Raw genomic sequence first — 17,868 nt, forward strand, 5'->3', positions numbered from 1 at the left:
CAGCCTCCTCATGTGATCTTAGGCAAGTCCCTTAGTCCATTCCTCAGTTCTCTCACCTGTACAATGGGATAAACAGTATTGCCCTACCTCGCAGAGGTGCATGAGGATAAAATACTGTAGCATCTGAGCTTCTCAGTCAAATGTAATTAGGAGTCAGAATACTGGATAAACCCCTTCCATAGTCCTACCAGAGGACCAGCTCCACACTGGTTTGCCTTACTCTGGCACATGGCTCCAGCCTGTTCTGAAGGAGCAACTCCACTTTCCCCAGATTCACACTTTAAAAACTTTATTTATATAAAAAATCATTTTGTTTTAAAAGCATTACAAGAGAGCGCGCAGGAATCAGACGAAGAACAGGTTCCCGGCACCCCAGAACAAGGGGTACAGAAGAGAGCAAAATAGTTAGTTATTGGTTCCCCACTGCAGACGCTAAAGCAGTCTGTGGGGGAAAGGAGGAGTTTTTGGTTCATCTGGAATTAAAAAAGGAATTAGTGTTTTACATACATAAGAGTTAGACCCCAGAAAGACAGCTTGGATTTGTACTTCAGTCTCTTCCAAGGGAAAGAGGCTGGAAGCAACAGAGGTGGGGTTAGAGAGGCACAGAGATCTCCCAGCCCAGACCCTTCCCCCTTGTGTAGTGCATGCACAGTGGGGGGGGGGCAAAATGAGAATCCCATTTGAGCATGCAAGACTAGAGCAATCCAGGTCCAGTTTGTGGCCTTAAGGGGAGGCTTCCAGTTGCACTGTATGCAGAAGAGGGGCTAGGAATGTCTTCCATGGGGAGGCAAAGACACCCCCTTCATCAGAGCACCCATGGTTTCCTCTTCCACCTGGCTGAATGGTGTGAGAAGGCCAAGACCACTTGGTGTTCCCACCTAAGTCCATGAAGCTTCCCAGTCACAGGTTGACAATGCTCTCCCTTCCCCACCTCACTCCAATGAGGATTTAGGTAGGACAGAGAAGCCCTTATTTATCCCCACAACCCAAACATTCCAGGAATCCAGCTACCCCTTGTGTCAAGGGGAGGTATCAACACAGTAAGACTAGAGCCCCAAGTGGGGAGGAGAGCAGAAGCTAGTCTATGCCAGAGATCCCCAACCCCTTGAATCCAAAACACACTCCTCCTCTACCAGGCAAGAGAGCCTACGAGTTGGAAGAAACTGTTTCACAGTGGCAAAGAAAGGCACATGTCGAGAGACCGACAGACACTGCTGCATTCACCCAAGGTGTATGGGATGGGGATAGTAGTTACAAGTCAGTTTTTGCTTCCTATCACCATCCCTCCCAATCCATCACCCCCTCCTCCCGGTATACCCTAAGCCATGGCACTCTCAGACTTAAGACAGTTAACGAAACAGTGCACCTCTTAAAAAACTTGACATCTGAGAGCCAGCCCTGCCCTTGCTACATACCAGGATCTTCTCCCTCACATCCCTCGCCACTTTCTTCCAAGCTGGCTCCTCTCTCAAATACCTGCCCCGAACAACCCATCCGGATGAACGCTCACCCAGGCCCCACTAGAGAGTGGGAAGTGAAGTGTTCCAATCCTCACCCTTGCACGTCCATTTACACACCTCTCCTCCCCCATATAAGAGGCGATAGGCCAACTAAACAGAACTCAGCTCAGGACAGACTTTCCCCCAAACAATTATCTGACATCCAAATGCAATCAATCATGAGACAGGAGTATTGTGATTTCCCCCTCCCCACAATTGCCAGTCCCTACCCCTCCCATCACCACTGCCTGGAATGTTCCCGTATTCCCAGCATCCTTTGTTGCAAAGTGATCACACACAAAAATATATTCTATAGGCTAAGAGGAGGCAGTGGGCTTTAACCCCTGCCTCCACGAGCAGAGCTGATGTCTCTTAAAGGAAAAGCAGACCCAGTACAACAGGGCTCCACTGAGATCCACCTTGCGCCGAGAGTGCAGCAGGAGATTGTGGCGTCAGGGGAAGAGTTCCTTGAAGAGCCTGCCTTAGTCGCTCCAGTGAGATCCATCGGAAGTATTTGGTCTGCAGGAGTTGCTCTTGGAAGGAAAGATAAAAGGCGTCCAAGGATCGAGGGGCAGCCGTCTACAGAAGGGAGTGGAGGGCCCCATCCGGATGTCCCCCACCCCCAGGCAGAATCATTTGGCTGGGTAGTTGGCACAAAGAGTCCAGCAAAAGTAAGGTAAAAATCAGTCCATTCCACCACAAAGAGTTGTATATAACATACTATAAGCCCAAACTGAGCGGAGGCAGGGAGGAGACTAGATCTTCTGCTGTGGAGAGAGAGAAATGAGAACTGGTTAGCACCGGGGGGAGGAGTTGTCATCAAGCAGGAGCACAATGCACACCAAGCAAAACAAATCAAGGTAGATTATGGTCACAGATCAGCAAGTGATTGGGATCTGGAATAGAGTATGATTTGACTGGCCAAGCACCACCAGATTGCCCAAGAAGGTTATCCTCCAGCTTCCTGGTGTACATGAGCAGGAGACTCAAAAGTCTGGGACATACCATAGGGGGATAAGCCAACAAGTCGTCATCCTCCTCATGCAGGGATTCCTGCCCTTCATCCTCCTGCAGACACATATTGTTAGTGGGGTGTGGGGAAGGATGCAAGACAAAGGAAAGGGAAAAGAGAGGCTGAGCTTGATGGGTTGAGAGGGAAGACGGGGACTGTCCAGGCAGCAGATAGGGCAGAGCAGAAAAGCAGAGTCACCTGACGAAGCCTGGATCCTCTCCTTGGCTCCTTCCAACACAGAGGCCAACAAGTATCCTTCTTCCAGTTTGCCTGTCCTGGTGACCTAGGTCCAGAGCCCTTCCCTCCCCACCTGCCCCAGGTTTCTGGGATTCAGTAGAGCAGAAGTAGCAGGGGACTAAAGAGACTCGAGAGGGGTAGCAGGTCTTACCATCAGTGGTGCTCCCTTCAGTGGCTCCACATCGCCCAGGTCTCCAGACCCGTCTAGGGTTCTGTTGTGGTCTCTCTCGTCCAGCGTGGAGTAGTTGTTGTCTGGATTAGAAGGACACATGGCAAGTGAGACAGACCCCTCCAACCAGCAACTGGGAGCTTAGGCCGCAAGAAGCTGGTAGTGCCAGTCAAGAGTTATTTACAGTGACTTTCCTGACCCTTTACATATTCCCTCCCTCTCCAGTGTTGGCTCTGATCTAAGCAGCAGGACATGTTCTAGGCAGATCCCCACATACTCTAGTCTGCGTGTCTGTGCCGTAAGCCAGCTGCCCATTTCTTACCTGGTCCCATGTTGCTCATCTGGATCTCCTCTCGGGAGGATTTCTTATCTAGAGAAAGAGGATGGGAGTTTCAGACTCCAGACCTCAAGGGTACTCACCCAGCCAGGCAAACTCTCAGACAGCAGATAAGCTGGTTCATTGTTTGGGCTCACTCAGGTAAGCAAGAATTACCTAAACCTGCAGTGAAGTCAGATGGCTCACAAACTCAATGCAAGATGCTGTACGGCCTTTATAAACACCAGCTACATTCTCAGTCTAACCCATGGACTGTTAAGTTTGGAGCATAGACACTGTCAGAGGTGCTGAGCAAACAGCTCCTAGTGAAACCACCAAGAGTGAGGTGTAGAGGCAGCTCTTAGAACATGGAGCCCACTAACTGCACTGGACAACAGTCTGGGTTTTGCAGAAAGAGCAACTGAAGCAATCTGAACGTAGGGGGTCAGTAGGTATGACTGGACTTGTGAGGGCTGCATGGCTGTCTACAGGGAGTGGCGTGACATACCTGCTTTTTGGTTCCTGTCAATGAGGGGCAAGGTGCTGTCATCAAACGAGTTACCTCCCTGGCTCCGAGAGGCATTGTTTAGATTCACCTGAAACAGGAGGGGGGCCTGTAACATCCATGACCCACACATCCCAGTTTCTAGATCACACAGAAATAGGTCCCTTAGCCTGCCACACCAAGATACCCAGGCCTCTACAGCTGGAGCTCAGCAATGGCAGAATCCAGACTGATCCAAGCGTGCTGCCCTCTAGTGTCTGAAGAGAGGTCAAGCCCATTCCAGGGAAGGCTAGGAACCGCTGACACGAGAGGTTCAATATGCAGTGGAAGACACGATTTGGCCTGGTGAATAAGCTTCTTTGCATTTTGACTCTTCTGCAAGGAGTTGTGAGAATAGTGGTCTATCAAGGGGGAAGTTTAGTGACAGGGATTCAAGCCAGAATTCTAAGATCTGTTCCTAGATCTAAGATCTGTTCCTAGAGAAGTAGCCAGATTGTCTGGAGTTCTCAGCACCCAACAGTATCTATTCAAAACAAGCTGAGAATTCTGCACTGAGAATGGGAGCTGCTGGCTTCCGAGTATCTGGCCCCACGTGACTTGCCCAAGGTCACACAGGGGGAGCTGGGAACTGAACCCAGACGTCCAGAGTCCCAGGCCAGCACCTTAGCCACAGGATGGCCTTCCTCCCCAGGATTTCATATAAACACAGCTGGGATTTTAGCCCACCATGAGGCAGCAGGGCTACTGGCCAGCTTGTGTCAGAAGGCTGGCCATTGCTCTTCAGCAACAGGGAAGGAGTCTAAACATGAAGCATTATTAGAAACATGCTAGAAGGTCCAGTGGAGTTCCCCTCCCCAAATACAAACCTTTTCTCTCCTCTGAAAGCCAATGACCCCACACCAACAACCTCCCAGTCACCTCAGGTACCTGGAAGTCAGATTTCTTCCATCCTTCCTTCTCCAGTGGCTTCCGCAGTTCCTTATACCCCCAGATTGTCTGCAAGACTAGGGCAGCAGCTCGGACTTCCCTCTCTGATCTGTTCCTGGAAAGAGCAAGACATGAATGTGAAGATGCAGTACGGGGTAATATCCAGCCCCCTCTGAGTCATGCATGGAAAGACAGAGGGTGGGGAAAAAGGGGGCAGGAAGTCTCAGGCAAGATTCCAGCATACCCTTCCCCTGGGACACACCTACCCAGATTTGTTGATCAGCACCAGCTTCTCGATGCCCTGAGTCTCACGCAATTTTTTTGCAGCCTCCAGGTTGTCCACAATGACCTCATTGATAGTGTTGAGGATCGACACCACTGTGTCCTCAGACAGGTTCTTGGCTGGGGTCTGCTGCCCACCTGGCAGGTTCTTCACTAGGTTGGGGATGGCATGTTTACCTGGAGCAGGTGGGAGAATTAACAACTGGATCAGAAGGCATGAGGAACACTAAGCAGCCAGATGAATTGGGGGAAGCCATGCAGGAGGGAAGATGAGTCAAGAGGATCATCATGGATGGACAGAAGTGTTTGGCCATGCTTAGTTCTGATGCCTTTCCCCCTCCCTCCACAAAGCCTACTGGAGGCATTCTGGAAGATAGCACAGCACCCATGTTAGACATGATTGGGGTCAGACGAATGGAACAGAAGTCAGCAGTTCCCAGAGGAATGAGGGGCATCACAGTACCCTTGAGGTGGCAAGGGCAGCAAGCAAGAACCACGACAGCTCCTGGCTGATGCAGAGAAAAGACATGCCCTCTTGGTTGAGTGGAGTGTAACGGGGAGGGGGAAGCAGCTACAGAGCAGACATTGCCTCCACAGCTCTTACCTATCAGTTCTTTGTTGCGGGAATCCACTGCCAGGTTACGCAAGGCTCCAGATGCTGCTTTCACCACCCGCTCACTGTCATGGGTCAGGAGGTCGGCGACAGCAGAAAGCCCCTTCTCCTGGCGCAGCGCTGAACGGATGTACCGGCCATACTGCAGGAGGATGAGAGCAGGGTGCCATGGGGTTACAAGGGAAGGCAGGTAATGGGTCCTCACTGACAGCATTGTGCCTTCCCCCCACTTCCATCTCTAGGGCTGGCACCCAGCCCCATACATGAATTGGGGGGGTGGGGTGGTTCAGTGGAAGCAAGGAGGGTCCTGCCCAGGACGACTACAGGAATCATCCCACTCCAGCAGGCTGGTATTGAACAGCTAACACTACATGCTACCAAGGTGGGCAATGCCCCCTAACAGCCTAATCAATGCAATACTACAGCAGAACAGAAGTGGGAAGGTTTCCCTGACCCCAGCTAGTGAACAGTTTCTGGCAGGTCTGTGCACCTCAGGCAGTCCATGGTAGTATTTGAACTAGGAAGCTGTGGTCGTTCAGGGAATGAATGAGGTACTCAAATAATGGCTGAATCACCACAGTAGAGAGACTTGGGTAACCTTGTCTGGAAACTAGCAGTACATGAGTCCCTTAGATTAAACAGCACAGGAGAGACCAGGTTCTGCTTTGATGGACTTAAATAGTGCAAATTAACCACGTGTTCAGCCACAACACAGGAACCAGAGCTGTGCTGCAAGTACCACTAAGACAGAAGGTTAAGTGGTCATACATCAGAGCATGAGCCATGGACTTACTGCCCAGGGTCAGGAAGAAACTGCATATGGGACCAGTCATTAACAGTTGTCCATTAAAGTCTCACACCTTCATCTGACAGCTGGCCTGACCACATCAGAGACAGGATACACTGCTGGAGAGACCATTGCCTGACATTTGCAGGAGCATGGGTAGAGGTCTCAACCAACTCAGGAGTCCATTGTGCTAGAAGTGGCAAGGGACAGTTCCCATCCCAGAGAGTTTGAACCAAAAATACAATTCACTATGCAGTTATGGGCAACTCAACCATTGACTAAAGAAGTTGCATTTAATGCAGGGTCAGTCTGAAAAAGGAAAGCAGAGGCTCCCCAAGAAGCTAGGCCCCATAATAAGCATGTTATTCAGACAGCTTGCACAGCACATGCAAGACGCCGCTTCAAAGGCACAGATGACAACTAGTTTAGCTGGACTTCGGCATCTGACTCACAGCTGTGGGACTCAAGACACTAAGCACCCCTTTGTGGGACACAGAAGTAGTTGTGGATGCTCCACTTTAGGTGCAAGTCTGTGCGTCCCTACGCTGCAGATCGGAGATTTTAGGTAGCAGTGCGCGGTTGGGGCATGCGCACACAGCAGCTGTCTCAGTGTCACTGGCGCCTCTTGTAGCACGCGCACAACCCGAGCCCCTCCGTTCCTTCACCACCGCGGAGTCAGATAGCAAAAACTCCAAAGCAGAGGGGAGGAGGGCGGGTAGTGGAGCACCCACAAGGGGACACATCTTGAAGAACCATCGTTACTGCACAAGGTGAGTGACTACTTTGAGTAGTGTCCCTGTGGGTGCTCCACTTTAGCTGTCTGTAGAATACTGCCCCCCTGTGGATGGTAGGGGCTTCGGCGCGTCCGTCTCTCTCTCACACACCATTAAAGGGACATTGTTTAGGAAGGCTATTGATGTAGCCATAGCACATTTCTAGTGGTAGATCGTCTGCTGTTTAGTAATCTCTGTTTCACTCTTTCTGAACAGTCTAGTTCTCCATTTTGAAACCATGTAGGAGCCATGCTTTGAGGTGGAACTTCTCCAGATGGGGATGGAGTGTTTGGCCCTTGTTCTGTGACAGAAGATCCGCCCATAAGGAAAGGGTGTGTGGAGCACACACTGCCAGGTGTAAAAGGTAGGGGAACCAAGTCTGTCTGAGCCAGGTGGGGACAATCAGAATGGTGTGCACTCTGTCAGTCCATATCTTGTGAATCAGTCGTGAGATTAAAGGTATCGGCAGGAACGCATACAGGAGTGATGTGTTCCACAATATAATAAAGGCACCCTTGTCAATTAATATAGAATATACATGTGATGTTGTCCGTTAGTATGCAAATTGATTTGTTCTGTATTATTGGCAGGAAGTGATGACATGCATTGTGTACTGCTCTGAGCTCTAAGAGGTTGATGTGAAGTTGAGTTTCCATCACCAACCACTTGCCCTATATGATGTGGCGGTCCAAATGAGCGCCCCAACCCATCAGGGACGCGTCTGTCGTGATAGTGAGCGATGGAGGGTCCTGTTGAAAGGGGATGCCCATACGAACATTTTCTGGTTTCATCCACCAGTGTAAAGATGTGAGGGCCTTTGGAGGCCATGTGACTCTTTTGCTTAGGCTGTTTGCACTGGGCATATACACAGCGCTCAGCCAGCCCTGAAGACAGCGCTTGTGGAATCTTCTGTACTTTACGATGAAGTTCATGCCCGCCATATGTCCCAGGAGCTGAAGGCAAGTCCTCACAGAGGTTTGTGGATTCATGGTGATAGTCGAAATGAGTGTGTTCATTGTCATGAACCTGTGGTTTGATAGTATTGCCTTGGTTTGTACGGAGTCGAGGTAGGCGCCTATGAACTCCAGGCGTTGTGTCGGGGTTAGAATTGGTTTCTTTGAATTTATCTGAAACCCTAGCTTATGGAACAGCTCTATGGTTATTTGTACCATGTGTGTCGCCTCCTCCCGGGTCGTACGTTTCAATAGGCAGTCGTCCAAGTACGGGAAGATCAGCACCCCTCTGGGTTGTAAGTGTGCAGCTATTACCGAGAGAGTTTTTTTTTAAAAAACACTTGAGGGGCAGTGGAGAGGCCAAAGGGTAGGACTCAATATTGGTTGGATCCTACTGTGAACCTCAAGAATTGTCTGTGGGCCGGATGTATGGCGATATGAAAATATGCACCTTGAAGGTTGAGGGCTGAAAACCAGTTCCTCCTCCCCATCTAGTGCTGGTATGATTATGGCTAATGTAACCATTTTGAACTATGGCTGTGGACAAATTTGTTTACCTTCCGGAGATTTAAGATGGGTCTCCATCCACCACTTTTCTTTTTGGTGAGGAAGTAGTTTGAGTAGAAATCCTTCCCTTCGTATTGATTTGGAACTCGTTCCACAGCACCCAGATCCAGGAGGTGGTCCACCTCCTATTGTAGGAGGTGCTCGTGAGAGGGGGTCTTTGAAGAGGGATGGGGAAAGGGGAAGAGTGGGTGGTATGGAGAGGAAGGGGATAGCATAACCAGATCTTATGATTTCCAGTACCCACTGGTCCTTTGTTTTTGCTGCCCAAGTGTGGTAAAATGGGCATAAGCGGTGGCGAAAAATGTGCACAAGTGTCTGATAGTGCTATAATCTGGGGGAGGTCATTCAGACCCTTGACCTAGACTTCAAAATTGAGGCTTGGTTGTGGATGGTTGAGAAGACTAGGCCTGATGTTGCAGGGCTCTACGTCTTTGAGGATGTTGTTTATTCCGATTATGGTCAAAATGCCGCTGTTGTTGGGGGTGGAAAGATGTGTCTTGTTCTTTGATATGGTGTGAAACGACATCATTTGTTAGGCAGGGTGTATGTGCTTACGGTACGTAATGTGGCCTGAGAGTGCTTCATAGTATGTAAGACCTCATCTGTTTTAGACTAAAAGCTTTTCACGGTCAAAAGGAAGGTCTTCACCTTTAGCTGTAGTTCTTTCGGGATTCCCGACACCTGCAACCAGGATGCTCTGTGCATCACCACTGCTGTGGCAGTTGTTCATGCGGCTGTGTCTGCCATATCCATTGAGGCCTGTAGAGCTGTGCGGGCTATTATCTGTCCTTCGGTCATGATGGCCTTGAGCTGGGGATGTTTGTCTTCAGGAAGATCCTCTAAGAATTCCTGCAGTTTGCCATAATTAAAGAAGTCATAATTTGCCAAGAGGGCAGAATAGTTCACCACCCTGAATTGGAGTGGGGCTGAGGAGTATATTTTACAACCAAAGAGGTCTAGTCTATGTTCCTTGTTCTGTGTAGAATGGAACTGGGGTTGCTTGTTGCTTGCTGCTGTGATTGACAGCTTCCACCACTAGGGAGTTGGGCTGTGTCCCATTCTCTGGCTCGGAGATTGCACTGTGTCAAATAGGAGCAATTGCGGTGCTGAGGAGTCAGTTATGTCCCTCTGGTGTAAAAACAGCACCGGTTCTGCTGTGGCCAGTGACACGTTGGTATTGCGGTCAGCTTTCGTGGAGGTAGTTGGTGCTGTTGAAGGTCGATCTGTCAGTGCCTACAAATGAGTCAGTGCTGGTAGCAGCAGCATGGGAGTCAAAGGAGCTTTCGGCACCAGCTTCTGCACCAGGGTAGTCAGTGCTATGGAGGAGACTTGGTGCCTCTATTCCGAGCCGGTGCATCAGACTTGGCAGAGGTCCGCGAGGGGACAGTGCCAGAGGTGCCTGGGGTCTCATAGGAGCTCTCTTTGGATAAGCTCGGCACTGAGGGCAAGGACCTCACTGGGGAACTCCTCTTTAAGTAAGTGTCCTGTTTCAGGAGGTCAAATCTCACTTCCTTGACGTTTTGGAAGGCTGAGTATTGCCCTTGTCAGAAGTTTTGCTGGTCTGTGACTGAGTTGTTGGTGTCTATGATGGAAAAGTCCCTGCAGCCATCTCAGGAATCATTTTAATGCAGAGATCTTTGTCTTGCCATGCCCTCGCTTTTAGACTTGTACAGTGAATACATTTCTGGGGGATACGAGTTTCCCCCGGGCAGCAGACAGAAGATGCGTGGCTGTCAGAGACGGGTACTGCCTTGGGGCAGGAGTCGCATCTCTGAAAACCAGGTGAGCCAGGCATATTGTGTCCTATGCTTTTTCCCTGCAACTGGGTCAGGAAATGTGAAGAAAAATGTAGAAATGGCTAAACAAAAAACTATTTCTACTGCTAATCTAAGAAACTAAAACTAAAGGGAAAGAAAAAGAAAAAGAAAATTCCACCCCTCCCCCCAAATAACTGCCTAAGTCAAGTCTAATCAAACTAAGCTAGAACTATGATGTAAATGATTTTTTTCCTAAAGATTTTTGAAGAGGCAGCACTGCCATTGAGCTCCGTCTGCAGCAGAGGATGATAGAGAAGGAACGGAGGGGGTCAGTTTGCATGCACGCTACAAGAGGCGCCAATGACACCGCGAGACAGCTGCTGCGCACGCCCCGAACGAGCACTGCTACCTAAAATCTCTGATTTCCAGCGCAGGGACGCACCAACACCTAAAGCGGAGCACCCACAGGGACATACTTGAAGAAGAAATAAGAGCTCCTGATTGGTCTTCCCTGCAACATCACCCTCTGTCATTTCTCCTGTCTCTCTCCTCCTACAGCAGGATCTGCTCAGCACTCCTGCATGAGGCTTAACCTCAGAGACAACCCACCACCAGCTTGTGCAACCAATTATATTGCACACTAATACAGAGTCGATGCCCAGGGCACAGATGGCTGAAGATGTTGGGCAGATGTTGGCATTTATACTGAAGGAGTGCCCACGCATGGCTCTGGAGGGAGGGGTATGTGCTAGAATTAGAGTTAGTATCTCTCCACGAGATTACCCGTGTCTTTGACTTCGGGTTGGTCCCAGTAATGAGTCTGGGAGTGGGACATGGCTCCTACAGCAGCTTTGATGTCATGGTAATGCTGGAAATCAGTTACACCAATGCCCAGGGGACCAAGACAGACCACCCCCCTCACAGCGGAAATCTGTTGCAGAAGGGGAAGCTCCAGCAGCAGCGCCCACCCCTGGTCCCCAGCAGCCTGGGGGCAGCCCCCAGAGCCCCTCCCCCCACCCGACAAGCCCCCACATCCCCCACCCATGCCTCGTCCTGGGCAGAAGCTTTGGGGTGCCAAGGGAAACCCCAGTGCTCCCCACCCCCTGCACTGCCCACCCATGCCCTGTCCCAGGAAGAAGCCTTGGGGCAGCAGGGGAAGCCTGATCGCCCTACATACCCCCACACCATCCCTGGCAGAAGCGCAGGGGTTGCAGGGGGAAGCCCCTGCACCTGGACACCCCCTGCAGCCCTGGAGGAGCTCTCTCACCACTGCAGCCCTAGGGCCAAGACACAAGGATAGAGCTTCTTGGGGCTGCAGTCAGGGGTGGATCCTGGGTGGAACAGGGGTTGGCCCCAATAAGGGGCAGAAAGGAGGGCTCACTTGTTCTGGCCCAGGAACCCAGGAAACCTTAATCTGCCTCTGGGTGCCTGGACCCCCTATGCCAGTACTGGATGGGTGATCCCTCCTTTCTGATGTGCCCCAGCCCCACCCAGCTCCAAGGCTTCATTCTCTCCTCATTTTTAAGATCAGGTTCCCAGTCTGTCTCTCCTTGGAAGTGACTCACCGTCCAGCGACCAGCACACAGGTTCTGGATGGCTCCTGCTGAGGCCTCTAGGATGGCAGGGGTCTTGCTCTCCTTCAGCAAGGAGATATATATCCGGACTACTTCTGGTTGGAAGAGGAGCTCATACCCTAGAAAGTGAGACAGGGAGTAACAGGTAGGGCTTATCCGAGAGGTTCATTAAGTAGCAGAGTAAGCAATGGCCTATCCAGTAGGTTAGACAATTGACACAAGGTGCATTTTTGCTTCTCCCCTTCCCAAGTGACTAGAAGTATAAGAACTAGATCAAAACAATTTAGTTTTTAAAACATTGCCCCATAGCACTGGAAACCCGGATAGCACAGCACTGTGGCCAGCACTCCTGCACTAGCCCAGACAGTTACTTCAGTCAATGAAGCAGCAGAGCACTCAGACAGGTGCTAGAATAATTTTTAAAATCTAAGGTGTTACTAAGAAAGGGTAAGGTTTAGCTATTTGATGCGGCATGCCCCTTTGTGCCATTCTTCTTACACCAGGCCAGATTTAGGGGAGGTAATGGTCACAGCAGCCAACCACAGCAGTGTCCAAAAGCTTGATACAGGGAGAAGAGGGAGGACTCAAGCCTCATCGCCAGTAGATACTCTTGGCACCTACAGAACTAGTTCAAGCAACTGTAATGTTTACAGAAGCCTTTCCCGCCAACACATGAGCACAGCAGGAACACTTCAACAGTGTTCACAGCCACAACTGCACAGAACAGGTCTTCAAACCAGATCAGCTGGAAGTGCTGGGGTTGCAGTGACATACAGGTGACATTAGGCAGAGGGGTTTTTTGTCTCCGGTCCTGCGAAGTGCTTTACTGAAAAAGACTAGTCTACATACTGATTAGGGTGCAAAGTCTCATGAGCACCTGTTCCTTTGTTTGGACTAGGGCCGGTAAAGTTTCATTTGAAATTTTCATTTTTAAAACCCATGTTTCTGCAAGAGTTTTCTAAATTTTCTCATTTTGTCAAAAATTGAGTTTTTAGGTTTATTTCTTCTCCACGCCTCATTTTCCAGTGGAGAAACAGAGAGAGAGAGAGAGACAAAAATTCACAGATGTTTGAAGAGAGCCCTTTGAATTTCAAACCCTGTACCTTTCCCAACCAGTTCTAGTTCTGAATGCCTGCAGCTCCTGGAGTTTAACACTCACTCTTTGTTTTACCAAAAGGTGTAATGTGCACAGTCTCGTCCTGGTTTCAAAAGAATCCAGGACATTTGCCAATACCACTGCTGCACTTGTTCTGCACAGCAGGAAAGTTAAAGTCAACAGTAGCTACTAGACACTTGCCATGACAATGGTATACCTGTTATTGCCCTTACCTTGGTCATGTGTAGCTCCAGTCACCCATGGTGCTTATCTGCTCTCCCCCACACACACCCCAAATCACTGTAGTATCTGAGTACCTCATAATCTTTAATGTATTTATACTCGACACCCCTTGGGAGGCAGGGTAGTGTTGTTATCCCTGTACAGATTGGGGACTGAGGCTAAGTTATTTTCCCAAGGTCACAGTATGGCATAGCAAGAAATTGACCCCAAGTCCTAGGCTAGTGCCCTGACCACTGCACCATCCTCCTCCTTATAAGCCAAGCAGGAGTGGCTCTTCCCAAAACTCCTGTGTGTCATGGATTTATTACACTAGGCAGCATTTATTTTCATGTAATTTAGTTGTCTGTATCTCCACCCCTTCTAAAACCGGTCTTTGTTTAACTGGCTTCTATTTAATGGAGTTTGAGATAGTATCACCAGGAGCTGGGGGAGGAGAAGGGTAGAGCAAATGCACTGGGGAGTATACCTTTTGCAGGGCTTGTTCTTTTGGGAAAGTCCACTGTATCGGCACCAGGCTCTTCTAGAGGCTTTTTGCCTTCAGAAGGAATGAAAGTAGTGAGTACAAGGTATTAGCATAGCTTATTCCACCACCTCCCAGCCATATCCCTTATTTCTCTCACTAATTGGAGCAAGTGTATCAGAATAAATCTTCAGGTGCTGTTGGGATAGCGTGGGCATCTCCTACAGAGAGCATTCCTTAGCCAGCGTTGTGAACATCCACCCCACATGCACTCACTGGGAAGTGGACAGAGGAGAGAACCCAAACTAACATGAGGGAAAAAGACAAGAGAGTACTCACCTCTGGTGAACCACTCGTCTATTGAAGCGGAGAGGAGGACAGGAGAGAGAGGAAACAGGAGAGGATAGGTACCAACAGGATCACAGGGTGGTTTGGCAGGAAAGCAAGAAGGGAGAGGGGAAAAAAGGAGATGGGAAAGGCCTGAAGTTAGTGGAGATCCTTCTGTCATTTCCCTGACAACACAGCACATCAACCCACCACAGGGCCCTGAACACCAAGGGCTAGAGATGCAGGCAGGGGCAGTCTCACTGTTGTTACAAGAGGTCTTGGGGAAAACAGTGATTTAGCCTTTTTGCTAGAGATTGTTAGCGCATGATGGTAAGAAGCCTCATTTTCCTCCCCACTAAGACAGGCATTACCTTTGCCTTTCTTGGCACCAAAGCAGCTGGCAGCGTGGGGCCCAGCATTGTTGACGGGGTTAAGGGGCGTCTCCTGGTAGCGCTCAGCGTGCGGGATCTCACGATGGACTTGGTATGATAGGTTCCGCAGCAGGCAGACACAATTCTCCACCAGCTGAAGGGGGGGGGAGAGGGAGGGCGGGAGTGTCATTCACAATGAGACACAGCTGGCTTACCGGTCACCTGATACTTCACAGTCATAAGGGATAGTGTGAAGGTTCAGAGGTCACAGGGAGGAAGGGGCAACTGTTACTTGGCTTAGGGCAGTAGCTCTCCAGCACTTCCATGCTTCAGGCTACTGCTTAAGATGATAATTCCATCATTACCTCTCCTTCCCAGCCTCAGATCCCCCAGCCTGGTGCTTGATCCTCAGATCATGCTCTGCTCTGTGGGCACCAAGGCTTGGTCACCTGCTGGTGATCAACCCATGGACCAACGTTTGGATACCATTAATTCAGAGCAGCCTCTACTTCCAAGCACAGAAAGATCACCCAGGCTGCAAACCATTCTGAAAAACTCAGTCCTGTCCCGTCCCCACCTTTAAAACGTCAGGTGGGTCCAGAATCTCTTCCCCTCCTGGCCCTAGAAGGGAACTGATGCTGAAAAGGAGGAAGGAGAGTCACAGGAAGGAAAGGCAGTGACTGAAGAGAGGTCAGTACTACATCTCTTCCTACAGGCACTGTCGGAATCAAAAGCAGAGCCAGATGCCAAAACAGTCACTGGTTTGGCCCCCGCAACATGCTCCCATCTACTGGGGATGGAAAGTGTTGCTCCATTACCTTGCTGTTGCAGTCTTTCTGGCCAATCTCTGACTGGACAACGTATATCAAGGCATCCACCAACCCATCGCACTCACGCAGTTTCCGACGAGCCTCGCTGCGCTCAGAGCTCACATTTCTAGAGGGGAATAGAGATTGGAGGGTGAGACGGCCGTAGTGGCAGCACCTCGGAGCATATGAAGGACTAGATTGCTCTCATGTTCCTGCTCCCCACCAAGCTGAACGACCCAAGTCTCTCCCTGACCTAGAGAAGGACTGAGCTAGACAAGCCATAAAAGGCACGCCAGGGACTGATCATGCATTGGAGAGGCAATTAATATCTTCCCATCACCAGCACTACCACTGCCATGCAGTGCCTCTAGTCATCCAGATACCAAGTCTAGAAATCTCCCCTTCCCCAAAGAGCTATGATGAAGAAAAAGCCACCAGCCTCCCGAAGGTGGGAGGGGAATTCCAGTTACAGCACAAGCTCAGCCTGAGGTGCCACAGGCTCAGATGCCACCCTCCTGTCACCTCTCCAGCATATACCTAAGGCAGCCAGCGGTGTTGGTGAGCACCGACCCCCACTCTATGTGGCGTGGCTTGGAGTCCTCGTTGGGCTCTCTTTCCCAGCCGGAGCGTGGGATGATGACCTCGTCAGTGAGGGCATGCAGCGCGTGGTCCACAATGGCCATCTTTATAGAGTCATGAGAGGAGAGATTCCACAATGTCCCTGAGACAGAGCACATGCAGCCAGTGAGACCAAGGCACTACACAGGTCCCCCTCCCCAGCAACCACTCCCAGACCACCCATTACCTGTGATGACCTCAGTGAGGTCCATGTCACGGGCCTTGCGCAGCAGCCGCACCAGGGCAGGGACACCATCACAGTTCTTGATGGCAATCTTGTTGTCCTGGTCTCGGCCAAAGGAGATATTCTTGAGGGCCCCACAAGCCCCATAGTGTACCTCCTTCTTGGGGTGGTCCAGCAGCCCCACCAGCACTGGGATGCCCTTCAGCTTTCGCACCTCCGTCTTCACCTTGTCATTGCGGTAGCACAGGTGCTGCAGGTAAGCGGCCGCGTTGGATTTAACCGCGTCCAGACGGAAGTTCAGCATGGCAATCACCTCAGGCAGCTCTGGCTGGCGCCAATTGGCTGGTAGGGTCCCTCCCTTCCGCAGGCTGTCCAGGCTTGCCAGGCTGCCCCGCTCATGCTGGGCCAGTGGGGCCCAGTAGTACTGATCAGGGACCACCTCATCCACCAGCATATCCTCATAACTCCTGCAGAGGAGAGAGGAATGGAGTTAGAAAGGGAAACAGAGCTTGAGCTCCATGAAGGGGAGTGGACTTCAGTCTCCATCCCCTAGCGCTGGGAAACAGCAGAACCAGAGAGGCTAACAGAAGTTCCATTGTGAGACTGGGACTCTGAGAACACTAGAAACCACGCGCCTCTGCACAGGTAGTATCAGCATCCCTTCATACAGGCCCCCAGGACTAGAGAGCTCTTTCCCTCTACAGAAGGGTAATTCTGTCTTTATGGTTCTTGGAGACTATTCATTGTAGAAGCCATTGGCAATTGCGGTGAAGGGGGCCAGATGTGGGTTTCTGTCTGATTGGAGCTGGACTGTGGCCAGCCAGGTCTACACCCTCTTCCCCTCAGCCCTTCAACCTAAGCCATGTAATGGTTAGCAGCTTCCTTTGCCTGGACAGATAAATGTACAATAGCAGGACCATGCCCAGGGCAATGGCAGCTACTCTTTCCTGTCTGCCCTTTGGGGCAGCATCTTACTAGGCTTAGAGCACCTGACAACAGTAAGTCAGGGCACCTGGGTGTTACATCAGCATGTCGTGATTATCCCCAGAGACCCTAAAACCACAGAAGCAGCAGCTCTACTTTCTTAAGACAGAGAACGGTCTGTGAAACAGTTCCACCTTCTGGCCGCTAGAGGGCAAGCTGATGCCACCAGTGTAAACCCAGATAAGTCAGAGACGGAAACAACCTATTAGGTCATCAAGCCTGCTCTCCCCACCCTAGCGAAGGATCATTCCTATTTAGTGTTCTCCAGAGCCTCTGCCAGGCTGGTTCCAAATGTTTCATGCAAAGAGGACGATTACAGAGTCATTAAGTGGGTACAGCCTCCTGTTAGGTAGCTGGATCAGATTTCAAGAATACCCAATTCCTATGGGATACAATAAAATGTCAATACTGCTGCTGCTGCATCAAGACAGTCAATTCCTCCCTTTGCCAGGAGTCGTCATGTAATGACGTTGAAGATACCAAAACACACACAGTTTAAGTGCAAAATTGCTTTTCACAAAATGCTTTGAGAAGCCAAATATGGACAGAGTTGTTTTCACATAACTAATTTTGAAGTCAAATATCAGAGGGGTTCGCCCTGGCGGAGGGGGTGGGGATGGGGCGGGAGAGAAGAAAGAAAAGGTTTCAGAGTAGCAGCCGTGATAGTCTGTATCTGCAAAAAAGAAAAGGAAGACTTGTGGCACCTTAGAGACTAACGCATTTATTTGAGCATAAGCTTTCGTGAGCTACATACAGCTCACTTCATCAGATGTAAGTGAGTTGTAGCTCACAAAAGCTTATGCTC

General features: G+C 50.3%; 1 protein-coding gene across 10 annotated transcripts in view; it reads right to left on the reverse strand.

The window, feature by feature from the left end:
* Nucleotides 1-272: 272 nt before the first annotated feature.
* The window catches only part of CTNND1 (catenin delta 1), a 59,104-nt gene continuing 41,508 nt past the window's right edge, over nucleotides 273-17,868 (reverse strand). For 5 of the 10 annotated variants that reach the window (XM_073346742.1, XM_073346743.1, XM_073346741.1 and 2 more), the window contains 15 exons: nucleotides 16,083-16,546; nucleotides 15,815-15,998; nucleotides 15,287-15,404; nucleotides 14,469-14,622; nucleotides 14,110-14,127; nucleotides 13,777-13,845; nucleotides 11,963-12,090; nucleotides 5,552-5,702; nucleotides 4,932-5,124; nucleotides 4,666-4,780; nucleotides 3,742-3,829; nucleotides 3,240-3,287; nucleotides 2,900-3,000; nucleotides 2,505-2,567; nucleotides 273-2,266 (listed from right to left, as the gene is read on the reverse strand). In XM_073346742.1, coding sequence (XP_073202843.1) covers nucleotides 2,255-2,266; nucleotides 2,505-2,567; nucleotides 2,900-3,000; nucleotides 3,240-3,287; nucleotides 3,742-3,829; nucleotides 4,666-4,780; nucleotides 4,932-5,124; nucleotides 5,552-5,702; nucleotides 11,963-12,090; nucleotides 13,777-13,845; nucleotides 14,110-14,127; nucleotides 14,469-14,622; nucleotides 15,287-15,404; nucleotides 15,815-15,998; nucleotides 16,083-16,546 — 1,906 coding nt within the window. In that variant the 3' untranslated portion in view covers nucleotides 273-2,254. The remainder of the gene's footprint in view (nucleotides 2,267-2,504; nucleotides 2,568-2,899; nucleotides 3,001-3,239; nucleotides 3,288-3,741; nucleotides 3,830-4,665; nucleotides 4,781-4,931; nucleotides 5,125-5,551; nucleotides 5,703-11,962; nucleotides 12,091-13,776; nucleotides 13,846-14,109; nucleotides 14,128-14,468; nucleotides 14,623-15,286; nucleotides 15,405-15,814; nucleotides 15,999-16,082; nucleotides 16,547-17,868) is intronic. The other 5 variants (XM_073346745.1, XM_073346744.1, XM_073346747.1 and 2 more) reach the window with 5 other exon arrangements.

This window comes from Lepidochelys kempii, chromosome 6, assembly GCF_965140265.1.
Source record: "Lepidochelys kempii isolate rLepKem1 chromosome 6, rLepKem1.hap2, whole genome shotgun sequence".
Classification (NCBI taxonomy): domain Eukaryota; kingdom Metazoa; phylum Chordata; order Testudines; family Cheloniidae; genus Lepidochelys; species Lepidochelys kempii.